The sequence below is a fragment of the Monodelphis domestica genome, chromosome 2 (genome assembly GCF_027887165.1).
Source record: "Monodelphis domestica isolate mMonDom1 chromosome 2, mMonDom1.pri, whole genome shotgun sequence".
Classification (NCBI taxonomy): Eukaryota; Metazoa; Chordata; class Mammalia; order Didelphimorphia; family Didelphidae; genus Monodelphis; species Monodelphis domestica.
In genome coordinates this window covers 26,963,186-26,985,432 of record NC_077228.1, presented here as the reverse complement: position 1 = coordinate 26,985,432, position 22,247 = coordinate 26,963,186, and the positions used below count along the sequence as shown (strand labels likewise).

The 22,247-nt window shown below is 40.7% G+C and overlaps 1 protein-coding gene across 1 annotated transcript in view; it reads right to left on the bottom strand.

The window, feature by feature from the left end:
- Positions 1–20,991, bottom strand: part of LOC100019508 (calreticulin-like) — a 36,208-nt gene extending 15,217 nt beyond the window's left edge. Inside the window, exons 1-2 of the mRNA XM_056815158.1 lie at positions 20,468–20,991; positions 14,538–14,639 (exon numbers count right to left, since the gene is read on the bottom strand). Coding sequence (XP_056671136.1) covers positions 14,538–14,639; positions 20,468–20,927 — 562 coding nt within the window. The 5' untranslated portion in view covers positions 20,928–20,991. The remainder of the gene's footprint in view (positions 1–14,537; positions 14,640–20,467) is intronic.
- Positions 20,992–22,247: the final 1,256 nt, after the last annotated feature.

Below are 22,247 nucleotides of genomic sequence, written 5' to 3'. Positions count from 1 at the left end.
GGCCCAGATTCTTGGATGAAAGTTTGTTGTTTTTTCAATTAAACCCTTTGTACCAGGAACTGCTGGGTTTAATACTTAGTCTGAGTAGAGAAGAGCCCCTTGGTGGGGGCTACCTCCTCATCTCCACCTCCCAGCGTCCCTGGTTTCCATCAAATCTCAGCTAGTCTCTTCTTCAGAGAGCCTTTCCCAATCCCCCTTCTTGCTAGTGTCTTCCCTCTATTGATTATTTCCAATTTAAATTCACTTTTAATGTTGAGATTTCAGGTTTTATCTTTGATAAACCCAACTGATCCTCACTTCTGTCTCTTAGTCAGTAGCATATGGTTTCGATGACCACTGCTTTATAGTACAGTTTAAGATCTGGTACTGCTTAGGGCGTGATGGAGCACAAAAGACAACACAGCCGTCCAATGCAGCTGAGGAAGTCTCCAGGCGTAACAACTTTTCGTGCCAATGGACCCAGGCTTCCGACGCCGAGAAAGTGGGACTGTCTCTGTGCAAGACTTTTCCACTTAAATCTCCTTCACGCACAAGTGTCTTTGTGCACACTCATCTATCACAGATGAAAACACACAAAGACAATCGTCATCCTTGGTTACCGAGAGACTACTACTACTACTTTGGAGATCTTGTTTGTATGAGAAGGACCCCAGACTAGGTAGCTAGGGAGAATAGTGGATAGAGAGTTGAGTCTGGAATTATGAAGACCTGAGTTCAAATTCTGCATTAGACCCTTACTAAATGTATGACCTTGGACAAGTCACTTAACTTTAGTTTGTCTCAATTTCCTCAATTGTAAAAGGGGGATAAGAATAGTATCTACTTTCTAGGAATGTTGTGAGGCTCAAATAAGATACATAAATGTAAAAAAAGAGTCAGGTAGCACAGCAGATAAAGTGCTGGACTTTCACATCTAGTCTCTAAAGTAAATATTAGTTATATTACTCTGGGCAAGTCACTTAACCCTGTTTACTTCAGTTTCCTCATCTGTCAAATGGGCTGGAAAATGAAATGGTGAATCACTCCAGTATCTTTGCCAAGAAAACCCAGACAGGGTCATAAAAAGTAGGATGTAACTAAAAAAATGACTGAATAACAACAGTGTAAAAAAGTGTTTAGCAGATGCCTAGCACATAGTAGGCAATATATAAGTACTTATTCCCAGCCCCTCCCTTCTTGTACATGGTTGTTTGTATGTTGTCTCCTCATTAGATGACGAGCTCCTTGAGGACAGAGACCGTATTTTGTCTTTTTATTAGTATCTCCAGCACTTAGCACAGTGCCTGGCATATAGTAGATGTTTAATAAATTCTATTTGACTTACCAACTAACTGATTGGGAGGGAACAAGCTCAGCCCCCTGGGCAATACTTCTTTGGTGTTACATAAATATTTGAACCTACAGGGATGTCCTTCCTTCAAAAATTTTTAAAAGAAATAAATAAAAATGTTTTCCATCATCTTTCTTGGGCTCTGCCCCTGGTACTCAGATGCCTCTGATGTCACACCTCTTACCATCTAATCATAGCAGACCTTATTTTTTATAACCACTTTATACTTTTCTATCTTGCCTCCCTAACATGACTACAAATACCTCAAGAGAACAAATACAGGCTATAAACTGGCTGCTCGAAGGTGGTATCCCTCTCTTTCCTATGACTTTTTTGTTAATGAAAGGAAACAAAGTCAACCCATCTTTCACCCTTATCTCTACATGTATAGAATATGACCTTCATCACAGCAAATAGTTGGCCCATGCATAACTTTTGTATAGCTCAATATATGATCTACTTATAGCTTTCATCACATTCAGTACATGTCTGGCACATGATCTACCATGGTCAACAGATGGCCAGCACATGGTCTACCATGATCAATAGCCAGCCAGCACATGGTCTGCTATAGTCAACAGACAACCAGCATGGTATGCCATGGTCAACGGATGGCCAGCACGTGGTATGCCACAGTCAACAAACGACCAGCACATAGTCCACCATGGTCAACAGACGGCCAGCACACAGTCTTCCATGGTCAACAGACAACCAGTACATGGTCAACCATGGTCAATAGACAACCATCACACAGTCAGCCATGGTCAACAGATGGCCAGCACATGGTCTTCCATGGTCAACAGACAACCAGTACATGGTCAACCATGGTCAATAGACAACCATCCCACAGTCAGCCATGGTCAACAGATGGCTAGCATATGGTCTTCCATGGTCAACAGATGACCAGCACATGATCTGCCATGGCCAACAAATGGTCTTCACCATAGTTAATATATGGCCCACATGCAGCTTTCATCACAGTCAATATATGCCTAGCACTTGGCCATTGCTGTAATTAATATGTGTTTTACAAATATCCTTCACCATGGATAATACATTGCCATGGTCTTCACCATCTCTTATCTATGATCCACATGGAGCTTTCATCAGAAGCGTCCAGCTTTTGGTCTTTGTCACAATCCACAATGGTACACAAATATTCTTTACCATGGTCAGTCCATGACTAACCTTCATCATAGTTAACACTCAGAAATCAAACAGGTTTAAGTAAAACGATAATTAATGGCATCTTATATTCTTTTACAACAGGGTCTATCAGCTGATTTGGCCAGAATGTTATTTTACTAAGAGATTCTGTGTGTGTGTGTGTGTGTGTGTGTGTGTGTGTGTGTGTGTGTGTGTGTGTGTAATCACAGATATCTTCATTGAACACATGGTTCTCAAAAAGTTCAATGAGGTTTCCCAAGCATCATGCCAAGAGCCTACCCTAAGCACCCCAAGGCTGCCACCCTGGCTTTATCCTTCAGCAGGTCATTATGAGGCAGGAAGACAAAACTAAGTGAGATACAAGAAGACCAGTGCAGATGGGCCATAATGAGAAGCTAGAAATTGGGAACAAATGAGCTTCCACTCATTTCCAGCCACCTGTCATTTTCTTTCATTCCATGAAGCTTTCATGGGAAAGAAGAAATTTAATAAGTTCCCCGCCATTACTCATTTTCACCTTTAAAGGAGCCCTAAAATTAGACTTAGAACAGCAGGCTAGGAAACATGAGAGAGGGCAAAGTTAAATGGTAAAATGAATGGGCTTTATTTATAGCAGGCAAAGGCTTATTTGGACCCCAGGCCAAGGTCTCTGACACTGAGTGCCAGAGCAATCAGTTGATACCACCTCAGCACCTTAGAGTTCATTTAATCCTGGAGCACCCTGGACAGACTTGAGCTAGAAGGGACCTCGACAGTCTCCTCATCCTCATTTGAGAGGTAAGCAGGTGACATAGGGGGGTAAGAGCACTGGCCTTGGAACAAGGAAAAGCTGAGCTCAAATCTTGCCTCAGACACTTGTAAAATAAGAAAACTGAGGCTGAGAGAGGTGAATCTCTTAACCTCTCTCAGCCTCAGTTTTCTTATTTTAAAACTAGGGATAGTAGGATTGGTGCAAGGATCAAATGAGATAATTTACTTTACAAACCTTAAAATATTACATTTGTTATTATCATTTTGTTGATAGAAGAAGACATGGAAAAAGAGCAAAGTGACTTGCCCAGCATCATACATGTTATGATTCAAACCTAGAACCTCTGACTTTAAAGTGGGCACTCTTTGCACTAAACTATGCTATCTCCCCCAAAGTCTAGTCTCTTCTGCTAAATTGTAAGCTGCTTCTTTTTTTTTAAACCTTTACCTTCTGTCTTAGAATCAATACTATGAAAGACTTTAAAACCAAGCAAGACATAGAAAGAATCACAAAATGTAAAATAAATAATTTTGACTACATCAAATTAAAAAGCTTTGGCACAAACAAAACCAATGTAACTAAAATCAGAAGGGAAACAACAAACTGGGAAAAAATCTTCATAGAAACCTCTGACAAAGGTTTAATTACTCATATTTATAAAGAGCTAAATCAACTGTTCAAAAAATCAAGCCATTCCCCAATTGATAAATGGGCAAAGGACATGGATAGGCAGTTCTCAGACAAAGAAATCAAAACTATTAATAAGCACATGAAGAAGTGTTCTAAATCTCTTATAATCAGAGAGATGCAAATAAAAACAACTCTGAGGTATCACCTCACACCTAGCAGATTGGCTAACATGACAGCAAAGGAAAGTAATGAATGCTGGAGGGGATGTGGCAAAGTAGGGACATTAATTCATTGCTGGTGGAGTTGTGAACTGATCCAACCATTCTGGAGGGCAATTTGGAACTATGCCCAAAGGGCGACAAAAGAATATCTACCCTTTGATCCAGCCATAGCACTGCTGGGTCTGTACCCCAAAGAGATAATGGACACAAAGACTTGTACAAAAATATTCATAGCTGTGCTCTTTGTGGTGGCCAAAAACTGGAAAACGAGGGGACACCCATCAATTGGGGAATGGCTGAGCAAATTGTGGTATATGTTGGTGATGGAATACTATTGTGCTAAAAGGAATAATAAAGTGGAGGAATTTCATGGAGACTGGAACAACCTCCAGGAAGTGATGCAGAGCGAGAGGAGCAGAACCAGGAGAACATTGTACACAGAGACTAATACACTGTGGTATAATCGAACGTAATGGACTTCTCCATTAGTGGCAGTGTAATGTCCCTGAACAATTTGCAGGGATCTAGGAGAAAAAAAACATCATTCATAAGCAGAGGATAAACTGTGGGAGTAGAAACACCGAGGAAAAGCAACTGCCTGAATACAGCAGTTGAGGGGACATGACAGAGGAGAGACTCTAAATGAACACTCTAATGCAAATATTATCAACATAGCAATGGGTTCAAATCAAGAAAACATGTAATGCCCAGTGGATTTACGCGTCGGCTATGGGGGGTGGGGGGGAGGAAAAGAAAATGATCTATGTCTTTAATGAATAATTCTTGGAAATGATCAAATAAAATATAAAATATATTTTTAAAAAAAGAATCAATACTATGTATTGGTACTAAGGCAAAAGAGCAGTAAGGGCTAGGCAATGGGGGGTTAGGTGACTTGCCCAGGGTCACACAGCTAGGAAGTTTCTGAGGTCAAATTTGAACCCAGGACCTCTCATCTCTGGGCCTAACTCTCAATTCACTGAGCCACCCAGCTGGCCCCTAGACTGTAAGCTTCTTGATGGCAGAGAACCCTGATTTATCTGCATCTTCCCTGTGCAAGAAGAAAGGTCCTCTTGTCCCTCCTACACATCCTTGGTGCTTCATAACTGTTTATAGGAGTGAATAAATTATAGGAGAGGTGCCTCTTCTGAGTGAACACTAGAGAGCACTCTTCACAAAAGCTTCTAATCCATTATCATTTTATTTAGTTCACTCAACCAACATTAGAGCCTTCTATGTGCCAGGCACTGTGCTGAGCTCTGGGAATTCTGGGGGAAAAGAAACAAAAGACAGTCCCTACCCTCAAGGAACTCGCGATCAGTATGGTGATGAAATATGTACAAACTATAGATAGGAGAAATAGGAATTGATGGTCATTGTATTATTATAAATTATATTATTCTATTAATTAACATATTAATATAATATGTTCTAATTCTTTATAATTTAAAATATTAACTTTGGAAAGCACTGGGATTAAGAGGGGTTAGTAAGGCTTCCTATAGAAGGTGGGATGTTAGTCAAAGCTTATCTAAAGAAAGTCTGCATTAGACTTGTAATCAGAAGACCTAAGTCCCCTCAGTCAGTCAATAAGCATTTATTAGATGCCTACTGTGGGTCAGGCATTGTGCTAAGTGCTGAGGATACAAAAGAAGACAAAAGCCTGTTCCTGTCATTGACAAACTCATAGTCTAAAGGGCTAACATGCAAACAACTATGAAGAAACAATCTATAGACAGGATGTGATATGTAATAGAGGAAATAATCAATAGAGGGATTAAATCAGGAAAGATTTAGGAGCAACTGGGTGGCACAATGGATAAAGTGCTGGATCTGAAGTCAGGAAGACCCGTCTTTGTAGAGGGCCAAGGGGTTAAACCACCCTGAACTCTCTCTCCTCTCCTGAAGAGGTCAGGAAGAGGACACAGTTGGAGAGAACAGCATTGACTTGAGGACAATGATGTGAAGGCTGAGAGAAATCTCCTTCCTGGCTCCAGAGGCCAGACTCTAGTCAAAATTATGTTTGTTGACTGTTTGATCCCTTTAATGAACTAAGTTCAGTTCCCACAGTAAAAAGAGATAAAATAGGGACTGCTTCTGGTAGCAGAGCAAGCAGAAGCCTCAAGCCTGATAGAGGAACATGGTGGAATAAATCTAAATTGTTAAGAGCATGCTGGTGACAAGTGTTGTCCTTTTAACTCTTCATTAACCCACACCCCCCATCTCATTCTGAGACCCCGTGTGATGCTCCTGTCCAGGAGATATTGTAATAAATCCCAATACTTCTTCATGAATTCAAATCTGGCCTCAGACATTTACTAGCTGTGTGACTCTGGGCAAGTCACTTCCTCTGTTTGCCTCAGTTTCTTCATCTGTAAAATAAGCTGGAGGAAAAAAATGGCAAACCACTCCAGTATCTCTGCCAAGAAAACCCCAATGGGGTTAGGAAGAGTTAATCACAACTGAACAATATCAGGAAAGTAGAAAGTAGGATTTTAGCCAAGACTTGAAGGAAGCCAGGAGGTAGAGATGAGAAAGACCATTCAAGGCCTGGGGGACATCCAGGGAAAATTCCTGGAGGCAGAAGATGGAGTATCTTGTTTAGGCAACAAAGAGATAAAAAATGTTATTGGATGGAAGAGTATTTGAGGAGGAAGTATGTAAAGTGTATGAAAACTGGACATTAGGGGGTGGGTGGAAAGGCACTAAATATCCAATGGTGGGTTTTGTATTTGATTCTAGAAATGATAGGGAGCCACTAGATTTTCTTGAGTAAGGGGGTGACGTGATGAGATCTGTCTTTTAGGAAAATCATTTCTGTGGCTAAATGGAGGGTGGATTGGAGTGTAGAGAGACCTGAGCCTTACATAATAGCCAGTGGATTGTTGAAATAGATCATGTGTGGGGTGTTGAGGGCCTGCACCAGGGTGGTGGTAGTGCCAGAAAAGAGAAAGGGACATATTTGAGAGATGAAATGAACAGGCCTTGGTAACGCTGGATATAGCGGGGTGAAAGATAGTGAGAAGTTAAGAATGGTATCCAGAATTGTAACCTGAAGGACTTGAAGGGTGATATTGCCCTCAACAGTAAACTGGAAGTTTGGAAGAAAGGAAGGCTGAAGGGGAAAGAGAATAAGTTTTGTTTTGGACATATTGAGTTTAAGCTATCTACTGGACATCCGATTTGAGATGTCTGAAAGGTAGCTGATAATTGAGGCTGGCAGTCAGTAGAGAAGTTAGGGCTAGAGAAGTGAATTTGAGATGTAGCATTTTAGAGATGATAATTAAGCCTATGGAAGTTAATAAGACCACCTAGCGAAAGAGTATCGCAGAAGAGAAGAGGACTCTGGACAGAAGCTTGTGGGACACCTATAGTTGAGAGTATATGATTTGGATGAGGGTCCAACAAGGAATACCAACAAGGAGTGGTCAGATAGGTAGGAGGAGAGCCAGGAGAGGGCAGTGTCCCAAATTCCAAAAGAGAGAGACCTGCAGAGAGGTCAAGGAAAATGAGAACTGAGAAAAGGCCATTGGATTTGGCAAGAAGAGATCGCTGGTAATTTTGGAGAGAGCAAATTTTGTTAGAATGGTGAGGGTTGGAAGTTGGATTGTAGAGAGTTCAGAAGATAGTGAAAGGAGAGGGAGTGGAGGCATCTATTGTAGATGGCCAGCCTTGGGGAGTTTAGCCACAAAGGCAAAAGAGATATGGGCAGACAGAAGGGATGGAGTGAGGGATTTTTGAGGATGAGAGACACGGACATATGGGTAGGTTTTAGGGAAGCAGACAATTGACAGGGAGAGATGACATTTATAGAACGCTTTAATGTTTTGTAAGGTCCTTTTCTCCATTATTTCATTCTATCTTCACCATGGTCCTAGGATGTGGGTATTATTATTATCCTCACCTTACAAATGAGAAAACTAAAACTCAAGAGAAATTTTAGGTGACTTGGCCAGGACCCCACAGCTAGTGAGGCAACTCAAGCTTCTGGTCTCCAAAACTTTGCCATGGTCAATACATGGCCTTTACCATGAACAATACATGACTAGGGCACAGCCTTAGTCAAAGTCAATGTATGGCCCCAGTTAGTACACCTTGCCTATTGCCTCAGTTAATACAGGATCTACATGAAGTTGTCACCATGGACAAGCCATGACTGGTCTTCATCAAAGTCAATACCTAGACATCAAATGAGTTTAAATTAAAATGAAAACGTTGCTCTTTCACATGAGGATGAAATGAGAGTAAAGGCATCGAAGCACATAGGTCTCCGAAACACTATACAATTACAAGTGTCCTTTCTTCCACCCAGAATGACATCATTAGATCAAGATAGTCCCTTGCCTGGCATAGTAGAGGTAGTACTGGCCTTGGATTGAGAGGGCCTGGGTTCATCTAGGCTGATACTTAACCTAGATGGCTTCTGAGTTCCTTTCTAGCTCTAGACCTCTAGACCTTTCTTCACAAACAAATTATTCATCTGAGGATTATGGGAAGCAAAATTTTCATCACAAGCTTCTGTCATTGTTCCTACTGTCAATCAATGTCTACTAAGAGAATAATTAAAAAATCTCAGGATCAGCCCTCAACAGCTGGAAGAGATCGGAGAGCCCATTGAATCCAGTTCTCTCAATTTAAACTCCACAAGCTGAAGTGACTTGCCCAAGGTCACACTTCCACTAAGTAAGTGGCAGAGCCAGATCTGGCTTCCACTACACCATGTAGTCTCTAGTCATTTATTTGACATTTTGATTTATAGATTACAAACCATTTTAGCATCCATTATCTCACTTGATTCTCACAACAGTCCTGTGAAATAGACAAAGCATTGATTATTATGATGCCCATTTAACAGATGGGAAACCTGAAGATCAGAGATTCTGTATCTACATACAACTGTCACAGAAGTGTCAGGACTAGAACGCAGATCTCCTGACTCCAAGCGAACAAAAAGCTTTTCTATTGAACTAATTTTAACATTCTCCAAAATGATGCCTAATCAGCAAGATTAATTAATTAACCAGCTGCCACAAAGAACCATATACCCCACACCTGACATCACTAATTCATTAAGAACATGAATCCCCTGACATAAATAATTCATTAAGTTCTGGGAAAATTAAAAGAAAGAATATTATAGGGAGCAGTTAGATCTCTTCATGCTACAAATGCTAAGAGTTGATACAGTGGGGACTTGAACAAACTATGTTACAACAGAGTTTCTAGGATCTTACAGAGGGTTTAGTTATAATGTAACTGCACAGCATCATTGGTCAGGGCAAGTGGGATATTCTTATATTCCAAAACCAAATAGACATATTTTGGAGTCAACTTTCTATCTAAATCATAGACCCACAGAGTTAGAAGGAACTGTGGGAGCCATCTGGTCTAGCCCATCCCCAAACAGGAATTCATCTTGCAACATTCCCAGCCAGTAATCACTTGGTCTCTCTCTGAATCCATCACTGTTTCCCCATAAGGCAGACCATTTCATTTTTGGACTGTTCTAATTGGTTCTACGGCAGAAGAGTGGTAAGGGCTAGGCAATGGACGTCAAGTGACTTGCCCAGGGTCACACAGCTAGGAAGTGTCTGAGGGCAGATTTGAACTCAGGACCTCCCATCTCTGGGCCTGGCTCTCAATCCACCAAGTCTGCCACCCCCCCCATTTATTTTTTTTAATGGTTATCTAATGGAAACATGAAGTTTTATTTGATGGAGATTAATACGAGTGATCAATACAATAAAAAATCCAAAAAACTGCAACATGTAAGATTTGTGGACCTCCCACTTCAGGTCAGAATGGGTGTTATATATTAGCTCATATCTCTTCATTTGAGTCTTGCTTGATCTTTATAATTTTGGTCCATTCATTTTTGTTTTTGTGTGTGTCATTCTTTCTATTACATTATAGTAGTTATTATGAATATTCTTTTCTTGGCTCTTTTTTCTTCACTCTGCTTCAGTTCATCTAGATCTTTCTGTATTTCTCTGCATTCACCACACATATCATTTCTTACAGCACAGTAATATTCTTTTATATTCCTGTACTACAGTTTGTTCAGTCAATCCCCAATTGATGGGCATGTTTGTTTCCAATTCTTAGCTATCATAAAAAGTGTTGCTATAAACATTTTGGAAGATATTGGGCATCTAAGTGGTGCATTGGATGGAGTACTGGGCTTGAAGTCAGGAAGACTCATTTTCAAGAGTTCAAATCTGGCCTCAAGTACTTACTTGAGGCAAATAACCCTGTTTGCCTCAGGAGCTCAATTTGTAAAATGAGCTAATAATGTATTATTATTTATTTATCCTACAATAATGATACAAGGAGAGGTTAGTGGCAAACCACTTCAGTATCGCTGCCAAGAAAACTTTAAATAGGGTCACAAAGAGTCATATCTGCCTGAAAGAACTGAACAACATGAAAATAGGGTCTTTCTTCTTATTAATGGCTTCCTTGGGGGATAAGCAATGGAATCTCTGATTCAAAGGGTATAGATTTGTAAGTCTCTTTATTTGTATAATTCCAAATTACTTTCCAATCCAAAATAATTATGCCATTTCACAGCACCACCAACAATCTGTTAGTGTGCTTATCCTTGAACAGCCCATCCAACATTGTTGCTGTTTTATGGATCACTTTTTGCAAGTTTTACAGAGTGTACAGGTAAAACTTTAGAGTTATTTTGGTTCCCATTTCTTTTATTAGTAGTGATTTAGATAACTCTTTCATGTGCTTGTGAAAACTTTGCAGTTGTTCTTTGGGGAATTGTTTGACCATTTAGCCTTTATCCAAAATCCTTCAACCATTTATCTATTGGGGAAAGGCTTTGTCATATTTACATATACATATATATAATTTATTAATAGTTTACACATCTTGGTTATCAAATCTTTATCAGGGTTGGATAAATTTGATACAAAATTTTCCCTCATTTGACCACTTCCCTTCTTATTCTAGGTATATTAATTTTGTATGTAAAGGAACATTTCAGTTTCAAGTATTCAAATTTATCTTTTTATCTTGCCTTCTTAGAGGGTAGGGAAGAAAGTAAGGAGAGGGAGAGAATTTAGAACTGAAAATAAAATAAAATTGAATAAAAACAGAAGAATATATGTAACAATCACTATGAAAGTCATAGATTCTGTTTCTTTTCTAAATGAAAAAAAAATAGTATGATGTAAAGATCATTAAGATTTAAGGATAACAAAATCACATATCCATTTAGAATATATTGTGGAGTATGGTGTTAGATGTTGGTCTAATCCTTATTTCTGTCAGACCGATTTCCAATTTTCCCAACAGTTTTTAAAAAAATTAAATAAAGGCTTTTTTGCCTTAGGCAATTTACATTTTACACTTGATCATATACTGAGTTGTTGAGTTTTATTACTTCTGAATTCCATTTGTCCAGTCTGTTCCACTGATCTATCTCTCTATTCCTTAAACAATACCATATGACTTTGATGTCTGCTGCTTTATAGTATTGCCTGAACTCTGGAAGCGCTATTCCCTCTTTTCTCTACTTCTTTTGTAACAAGGAAATCACATTAAAAGACTGATATATATTAATTTAAGGTCACCAAGGAATTCAGCTATGTAATTCCTAAATGAAAACTCAAGTCAGCAGTCAACCTTTTATAAAGTTTAATTACAAACAGGAGGAAGAAAGGAATTAGAGATAGAGAGAGAGAGGGAGAGAAAAAGGGAATAGGGCTTAAATACCCCTTCTGTTTAGGCTGGGCCAAAAGGCCCAAGCCCTTAGATAGCTGAGGCAAAGAAAAGAGATCAGTCCCTATCACTCACGTGACCAAAATGGAGAAACAGTCTCAGGGGCCTCCACCTCCAGCTTCCTTCAGAGCCAACTCTCAAAGCACCCTCTCTCAGAGCAAAAACCTCTCCAACCAACCACCCCCAGTCCTCAGACCCCTCAATCTTTAAGGAAACCATCCAAGTTCCTTCCCCTCAGTTCTCACATCTACCAATCACTGTCCATGTCTTCCCTGTGCCAATGGTGGCTCTAGCTTAACCCAAGACCGCCCAGAGGTCTGTGGCTTTGCACATGTCTGTTGAAGGTCATATTCTCAATAATTAAATCTTGATCCTTTGCTGCAGCCCTTCCTAAATCCTGTTAGGACTGAGTGGGGTGGAAATTGTATTTTCTAAGACCTGGTTCTGTCATTCCAAGTATCTCTATTGTATCAATTCTAAAATCAATCATGACTCAAAGAAATTCCTGTTCTATGCTTAAGCATAGGTCAAAGCCCTTTCCATTGTTCAGCAAAAGGTTTCTGTCCTAAAGTAATCTTAAGAAGGGAGGAGGAGGAACCTCCCGTGCCAATGGGGTTCACATTCCAATAGAGTTCCCACTATCAATAGGAAATTTTTCAAGTATGAAATTTCCCAATGGTGAAATTTCCAACATTTATAAGTCTAAGAAATTTTAAGGTTTACACTTTCCACAATTTCCTTTAATATTCTAGGTCTTTTATTTTTATTTTTTAATTTAGTTGTATTTTTAAGTTTATCTATTTACTTAATTAATTTAGAATATTTTTCCATGGTTACATGAATCGTTCTTTCCCTCTCCTCCTCCCACCACTCACCCGTGGGTTTTACATATGTCATTGATCTTTTATTTTTCCAAATGAATTTTATTATTATTTTATCAAGCTCTAAAATTATCCCCTTGGTAATTTCATTGGTATGGCATTAAAAGTATAAATTAATTTTGGTAATATTGTTCCAAGTAGATTCTTAATAAATATTAATCATATAAACTACATATAGAATGAATTAATTCTACAGTAACAAACTTCCCCATGATTTAAAATGAATGATGTCTTTTTCTTAATTCTTCTTTTATGTATACATACACAAATATATCAAACTTTATCTAAAAACAGTATAGTATAATGGGAAGAACACTGAATTTAGAATAAAAGGGCCTAGATTAAAGTTGTGGCTCTTGTATTATCTGTGAGATTTTGAGCAAGACATTTCCTTTCCTCTGAGCATCAGACTCCTCATCTGTAAAATAAAAGATTTGGGCAAGATAATCTCTTAAAATCCCTTCTAGGTCTAAATCTCAGGATTCTTCTTACCTCATTTTTTTTAACTTGTACTTTCATCAGTGTTGCTTCTTACTCCACTGATGCAGAGTATAGATTTTCTGTACCCAAGTAGATACTATGCTCAAAGAAACCAAAACAAAAAATCCATTGCCTGATGCTTAGTGAGTTTCATGAGGATAGTCCTGGGATATCAGACATTGAGCACATGAATTGAATGCGAAGCTTTCCATTCTGGGAGAGTTTGAGGAGAGCCAACCAAAGACTCTGCTCAATGTCTAGCTTTTGAGGACCCCAGGTCTTCTCTACCTTTGGGGGGGCATCTGAGGAGGAAGGCAGGAAAGGAAATGACACTGGGGGATGAACAAAGGAGTCCCTGATTCATAAAGAGTGAAGGATCTCTAAAAATGGGAACTTTCCAATTCAACCACTCCCAGTTACAGTAATACTCACTGAAGGGTTTCCATTATAACAAAGCATGAAGATATTAAAGATGTATTCAAAAGTTGACTCTAGTTCATGGATCAGACTTATGGATATATTACTAATGTTTCACATGATTGATTTCTGAATCCTTAAATTGGATGGGACTTAAATTTTGTGGAACTTAAAAATTAAGCCTCTATTATTATCTGTAGTCTGGAAGGGTAGCAAGCTATTTGTAAAGGTCCTTTGTAATGTCTAAGACCTACACTTAACATCTAAATAAGCTTGGTGCCAATGTTCTGGGGAAAAGGTTAGATAAAGTTGGGAAAAACTTTGAAGTGAGCTTCTTTCTTGGGCACCCCACTGTACAATTGTGTTGCTATCCATTCCTTTATCTTGCAATTGATTGTCAATATTATGGTAATACTTCTGTTTTACTTGTTTGATTGACATGCTGAGAACCCCTAATCCTAGTATCTTAAATAAAATCAGTGCAGCTTGCTCTCTCTCTCTCTCTCTCTCTCTCTCTCTCTCTCTCTCTCTCTCTCTCTCTCTCTCTCTCTGTCTTTCTGTCTCTCTCTTTCTCCCTCCCTCTTTCATCTCTCTCTCCCTCTCTCTCTCTGTCTTTCTGTCTCTCTCTGTCTCTCTCTTTCTCTCTCTCTCTCTCTTTCTCCCTCCCTCTCTCATCTCTCTCTCCCTCTCTGTCTCTCTGTCTCTCTATCTCTGTCTCTGTCTCTCTCATTCTCTCTCCTTCTGATGAGAAGCTGGCAGGCTGGCATGATGCTGAAGATTTTTATCTCTTGTGTGTTTGTTTTATCTATGTCATTCCTCCCTTAATCTTTTAACCTTCCCCCCATATTCTCCCAGCTCTTGGCTTCCCTTCTAAGTGACTAAACCTGTTCGAGGATTTCCAGAAGAGGCTGGTACTCTTCACTCACCTTTATCTTTCTCTTTGTTTCCATAGAACATTCCAGCTGTCAGCTTGAATTTACCATAATCTGACTGATATTTAGATTGAACCCATCTTTTTTTCCATCCATCTGTGGGGGAAAGAAAAAACACAAATGGCTTACATTCTCTCAAGGATGAGATGATACAGAAGGTGTTAGGAGGATATGAGATGCTTCTTGAGAGCAGGATTTGGTTCATTCTGGCATATATAATAGACATTTAATGGTTAGTGGGGGGGGAGGTGAGAGAGTACAGGGGAAAGAATACTGGATTTGGATTCAGAGGACCTGTTCAGAGACAGAATAAATATATATGAATACACCAAAGCAAATATATCAGAGCCAGTATATCATAATGGAAAAATGGCAGACTATCATGAGAAAGTTACTTTATTTCCTCAGGTCTCAGTTTCTTAATCTGTAAAAGGAGGAACATATAAAAATTAAAGTTATTGAAAAGGACATCTAAAGTAGCAAAAACTATAAGGGAAATGAGTAACTGGAAATAAATCTTGGCAACAAGTTTCTCTGATAAAAGTCTCATTATAAGATATGTAAGGGGGCAGCTGGGTAGCTCAGTAGATTGAGAGTAAGGTCCAGAGATGGAAAGTCTTGAGTTCAAATCTGACCTCAGACACTCCTAGCTATGTGATCCTGGGCAAGTCACTTAACCCCCATTGCCTGGTCCTTACCACTCTTCTACCTTGGAACCAATACTCAGCATGGATTCCAAGACAGAAGGTAAGGGTTTAAAAAAATGATATGTAAGGAACTGATTCAAATTTATAATACTAATTGCTATTCTCCAATAGATAATTGACCAGTGGAAATGAATAGGTAATCTTCAAAGGATGAAGGAATCTAAGCATCAACAACCATACCAAAAAATGTTCTAAAGCAATGAGAATTATAAATATGCAAATTAAAGCAACTTTGAGGTCCTACCTCACCCTGCCAGATTGACAGAGAGGACAAAAGAGAAAAATGAGGAATATTGAAGAGGTTGTAAGAAAAAAGAAAACATTAAAAAATTTATAAGATTATAAGGCACACTGTAAGCAATTTGGAACTATGTGCTTGCTTCAGTTATAGAGAGGTGGCCTTTCCTTGGACTGGGCATGCTGACTTTTTCTTGATTTTCTGCCTCAATCATCTTGATTCTTGGGGTTCACCTCAGATCCTTTTCCATTGATGACCAGTTACTATATGATGAAGGGGAAATATTTCACTGGGCAGCTATGTGACCTGTGTCACTTAATGCCTCTGAGTCTCAGTTTCTTCCTTTTTACCACGGGGCATCATTAGACTGTTCCTCTCATTCTTGACTGGATTTCACTAGATTTCACTGTCCAGTTGTATCACCTGTATCATTTAGTACCTATGAGCCTCAATTTCCCAATTAGATTGGCTCCATCATTCTGGATTATATGCCTTCTCTGAACTTCTCCTTATAGGCTGCCTTCCTGCCCTGGATAAAAATCTACCCTGAGGTCTTGCCCTCCTGATTGGTGGTTCCTTCATTCAGACCACTATTTCACTAGGGTTCCCAGCCATGCTTCACTTCATTCTCATCTTGATTTATTCTCCAGACTTCTCATCCTTTTTCTCCTCATCAGTCTCTTTGCCCCTGCAAGTACCCTTCCCCCCTTTCCAATTCTCTTTATGTATTCTCTTCCCTCATTAGAATGTGAGCTCTTTGGGACAGCTAGGTGGTTCAGTGGATAGAGAGTCAGGGCTAGAGATGAAAGGTCTTGGGTTCAAATCTGGCCTCTGACACTTTCTAGCTGTGTGACTCTGAACAAATCACTTGATCCCAGTTGCCTAGAGCCCTTACTGCTCTTCTGCCTTGGAACTAGTACTTAGTCTTAATTCTAAGATGGGAGGTAAGATGAAAAAAAAAGGATGTGATTTCCTTGAGGACACATAATAAGCACCTAATAAATATTACATCTCTATCTATCAATCTAATGATAATAACAGTATTTTTATAGAGCTTTAACATTTGCAAAGCACTTTAAAATATGATCTCATGCTACCCATCAATCATTTATCTTCCCAATGCCAGTCTTACAAGGCTGTTGTGGGAATTGAATGATTCTCCCAGTAAAGCATGAGGTTGATACAAGTTGTTATTTCAGCAATGTTTGTCAGGGCTGATTCTCTGCAGTTAATTCCCTAAGAGATGGATGATTTTTCTGTTCTCTTCCCAAGGGTTGGTAGTGCAAGTTGAAGCATGTTCTGTGAGAAAGCATCTTATAATGTAATGACAAAGAGTGAGACAAAGGAGTCAAGAAAGGAACCAAGTGATGCATCTTGAGAAAGTGAGTAGAGGGGGCAGCCAGGTGGCTCAGTGGATTGAGAGCCAGGCCTAGAGATGAGAGGTCCTACATTCAAATCTGGTCTCAGACACTTCCTAGCTGTGTGACCCTGGGCAAGTCACTCAACCTCCATTGCCTAGCTCTTACTACTCTTCTGCCTTTGAACCAATACACAGTATTGATTCTAAGACAGAAGGTAAGTGTTTTAAAAAAAAAGAAAGAAAAGTAGAGTTAGAAAAGTTATTCTATACTACATGCCATCTAGGTGCTAGAGGAGATACATTTAAGTCCATTCCTCTAGGAGTGGACTGCCTGGACTACAGGGCAGGATATAGTGCTTGGTGGAAGAAGACCCTGGGTTTTATTTTTATAAGATCTCTCATATTGGTCCCCTTCTCTTTAATCACAGTTGCCACTTCTGTATAGGACTGTATCACCTTTCACAAGAGCACTCTTACTGATCTCCCTGCATTAGGTTTATCCTAAGTCTAGTCCATCCTCTACTCAGTTGCCAAAGTGATTTTCCTAAATCATGAGTCTGATCTTATCACCCACTGCTCAGTAAACTCCAGTGGCTCCGTATTGCCCCCAGGATCAAATATTAAATGGACCTCCATCTGGCATGGAAAGCTCTTGTTCAGCCAACTCTTCTTCACACCCTACAGTCCCGCCATTTTGACCTCCTCAAACTTGGTAATTTATCCTTCTACTCTGCCTTTGTACTACTTCCTGCCTAGAGTGATCTCTCTTCTTAGAGTAGCCTCTTGGAATGCTTGCTTTCATTCAAAATCCAGCCTGGGCATGAGGTCCTTCTTCATCCTTCCAGCTGCCAGTGCCCCTCCCTAGAAACTGAATTCTTTTTGTGTATATTCTCTCTATATGTTCTAGTTGTCTCTATCAGAATGTAAGTTCCTTGAAAGCAAGGCCTATTATATTTTGTATTCTTATCCCCTGGGCTTAGCACAGTGCCTGGCACTTAGGGGTGTATATGAAGTTTATATGAATTTTTCATCAGTTGATAGCTCTGACAGTCTCACAAAGTTACCCTGATGGTATCTGCATGACTAACATCCAACCATTTTACCTCCCTGAGCCTCAATTTCCCCATCTCTAAGATGAAGATGAAACTACTAATAATGTTTACCTCACAGGAGTGTGTCAGAAAAAATGTTTCATGAAATGAATGTTAAAATTTCTCATGTATATGTAATTGAGGGGGGGGGGAATGGAATTTAAAGAAATAAAAGTGTATTGTGACTCTTAATGCCATATAAAATATAGGGTTGGGTTTTTTTTTAATTTTTATCCCTGCTAAACAATACAGCATTAGACAGTTCAATAGGGAAATTGTGCTGGATTCAGAATAACAATGTGCATGTGAAGCTTTGCAACGTTCTACATGTGTGAAATCACTAAGCCTCTTTCATTATTTGTATAAGAGTATTGAACTAGATGACCTCTGGGATCCCTTCTAGATCTAATTAGCTAGCTTGCATTTACATGGTGTTTTTAGGTTTGCAAAGCACTTTACAAATATTATCTCATTTGATCCTTACAACTCTGGGAGGTAGATGCTGTTATTATCCTCATTTTACAGATGAGGAAATTGAGGCAGGCATGAATTTAAGTGACTTGCCCAGGGTCACACAGTTAGTAGGTATCTGAGATAGGATTTAAACTTGTGCCTTCCTGACTCCACGTCTAACATTCTAGCCACTCTATCACCTAACTGCCTAGATCTCTGAACCAAGAACACTGAGAGACAAGGATTTCTTTCCCACAAGAGATCCATTTTATAAAAAAGCCCCCCATTGTTCCAGCCAGTTGGTGAAATGCCAGTTTTGTCTCTAAGTGCCAATTTTTGGTCTTTTAAAAAATCATCTAGAATGTAGATGCCAAACAAGTAAAAGAATAGGGGAAAGCAAATGGAAAGGTGGCTTAACTCTTCCAAAAGAGAATTCTTGTTTAACCATTATCCATGAACCGTGTATGAATAAACATAGAAACAGAAAGCCTGGCTAGCTATAAATCCTGATTCTCCTCCTTTCTACCTGTGAAACCTTCAACAAGTCACTTCATCTCTGAGGCTATTTCTTTCTCTCAAATTTGGGGACTGAACTAGATCAATCAATCTGCACTTACTAAGCACCGACTGTGTGCCAGGTCCTGTACTAAGTGCTGGGGATACAAAGACAAAAATGGAATGGTCCTATCCTTGGAGAGTTTCTATCCTATAGAAAAATCTCTAAGGTGCTTCCCAGGAGCCTATATCTTTATACTAATTACTGCTTTCTTTGCTCCATTTTTTTTATGGAACTCTATCCCTTTAAGGAAGTGATTGGACAGGATGATCCAAAATTCCTTCCAGATCTAAATTGTGGGTCTTAATAATCTATAATCTATTAGCATAGAATGTTTCAGCTGGAATGGGTCTTTGAGGTCACCTCACTTAACCCTTTCATTATACAGAGGAGGAGACTAACACCCAAAGGAGTGGGGATAGTTTGCCCAGGATTCTGCAGTTAGTGACAGGATTCAAATCCAAGACTTCTATTCTGCTCTCTCATGGGATGTATTTGAATGTCTGAGTTTCACATGTTCAGTGATGCTTTTTGGAAGAATTCCAGCAGAGGGTAACCTAAATGTCAAGGCACATACCCAAGGAGATAATAAAGAGGTCAGGGCACACACCAACAAAGAATTATCCCAAACTGGCATGAAATCAGCAAAGATTCATAGAAGCTACCTTGTAAGGAAATTCCCTCTGCTAATGCAGGTTGGCAACTTTTTGCTATTTGTAGTCTTTGAGACCTGCCCCTAGAACTGAGAGGTTGGATTGCTTGAGGTCACATGTCCCTGCTATGTCAGATAGAATCTGAATTTTGGTCTTGCTGGCTATGGATGTAGCTTTAGGCACTAAATCAGGCTTCCTCTCACATCAGGTCATATAGAGTCAAAAGAAATAATTATATAGTCTGACTTGGAGCACATAGAGTGAGGGAAAGCAAGAAGATCAGAAGCCCACACAGAACAAAAAAGATCTTTTAAAATGTGTGTTAAAATTTGCTTAGATCATTGAATGTTGCAGCTGGATGAGTCCCTCCAGAGAATGTTGTGCAACCTCCTCCTTTTACAGATAAGGAAACTGAGGTCCAGGGTGATGGCCTGGCTTGTCCAAAGACATTCAGATCATAAGTGGTCAAACTGAGATTCAGAACCAAGTGTCCTTTGGCTCCATGACTCTTCCCAAGTCACTCCATCACACAGAAGCTAAGCTCTTTAGTCACACACACACACACACACACACACACACACACACACACACACACACACACACACACACACACACTCAGAGCCAGGATTACTCTGCTCCTTTACAAAAGAACTTACAAAAGCTGAGTGTGCCCTGATTTAGCCAGGGCTGAACATTTAGGAGCTGAGATTCTGGCCCAAGGTCACTTCAACCTATTCGTGGGAAGGGAAAAAGTGAGTGGTCCGTCCCAAGGTCCTTTCCCACCGCCCCCAACCCTGGACGTAGGAGGTTCATGCTATCCACCACATCACCCACCCACCCCCCCGCCACAGTAGCTGGTAGCTCACCGCCGTCTTCGAATTCCTCTCGAAAGTAGACTCTCCTCCGCCACTCTTGCCAGTGTTGCCCTGGAGAAATGGCTGGGCCATCGCCCCCGCCCCCGCCCCCAGTCCTGCCCCCGGCAGTGGCCGTGGCTGTGGCCGTGGTTGGGGCACTCACGCCCTCTGCGTTCAGGACCTTGGCCGTGGCGCTCGCATCGTCCCTGGCCGTGGCACTGCTCACAGCGTTCTCTCTGCCCGAACTGGTGGGCTCTGTGGCCACGAAGCTTGTAGCTATGCTGTCCGTGGTGCTCTCGGTGGTGCTGTCTATGGTGCTGCTGCTGGTGGTGCTGGTCGTGGCGTTGTCCGTGGTGCTGTCCGGCACTCTTTGGTTGTCTGTGGCCCTGGGGCTCGGGCCCTCCTCGTTCTGGACGCCTGCTGAGGTGGCCAGAAGAGCGGCCATGGCCGCCAGTGCTGGCAGCCACCTCATCCCCAGCCCGGCGGCCCCCGGTGCTCCCTAGCCTCTCCAGGTAGCCCCTTCGCCTGTGGCTTCCTCTGTCTTGGGCCTCACCTTCCACTGGCTTTCCCACAACCCCAGCTTTGAGTGTGCCCCACAAGTGGCTGATTCTCATTCGCTTAGACCCCCGGGTTATTGAAGGGCTGCAGCCAATGGCTAGGGGCCACACACCTGGAAGCCTTGTGCAGGAGGAATAGGGGAGAGCAGATGGGATGGAGAGGGAGTCCCAGAGCAAGGCCCCAAGGGGAAGGAGGAAACTTTGCCTCCCTACCTCCTGCCCACTCCCCCAGAGACTCTGGGAGGAAAGTGGAGACTGCTACAGTGAGAAATGGCTTAGAAGTGTGCCTTTTGTGATGTGGACACTCCCTCTACCAGTTCAGGTTGCAGCCGACCCAAGTCTTTCATAGATTTGAACTTGGGTCTGACTCTAGTCCCAGCATTATATCCATTGAACCAGCTAGCTGCTTCTGCACATTATCTTCTTCCAGTTGTAGTGAAAGGAACACAGTCCAGAGTCGGAGGACCTATGTTTAAATCTTGCATAAAGAGTGATCTGTGTGACCCTGGCCAAGTGGTTTAGCTTCCCTGGGCCTTAGTTTCTCTATTTGTAAAGACAGACTCTGAAGTCTACATTTATAATTATCAAGAGAAGATACCCCATCTCTGGGTCTTTCAGGGTTTTACCGGGATCTATAATTCGTCACTCTGTAATTTGGCTCAACTCCTTTCCTGAAGGAAATATTAGGTTGCATAAAATGAAGCATAATGTGTCTAAAAATCAAGAAAGGAAGAGTCTCACTGCCCTCTGCCCTGGTGAGGCCAAATCTGGAGTGCTGGGTTTATTCTGGGCACCACATATTAAGGAAGGCAGTCATAAATTGGAGAATGTCCAGGGGATGACAGCCACAATAGTAAAGGACCTTGAGTCTGTGTCGTATAATAATCATAGTTATTATTATAGGTGGGGAGATGAATAGGGGGTAGGGTTAATAGATCCACCTGTTTTTAAGTTCTCTGTTCAGCATGCCATCCCACGGGCCCACATGATTATCATATAGCCTATCATTAACTGCACTGCCAGGGAAAGATGGCAGCTTTAACTAACAGCCTCATGCTTTGTAAGATGTGACTATAGTCACTGCAGTGCCCATCAACATTAACTATTATGGGGTGAGATCTCTTGCAGATCCGACAATCAGGCCACAAGATGTGTTCATCAATCATTAATTCAGTCTCATTATTTGGGATTTGTAATCAAATGGGTAGAGCTACAAGGTCTTTATAGTAAGATAT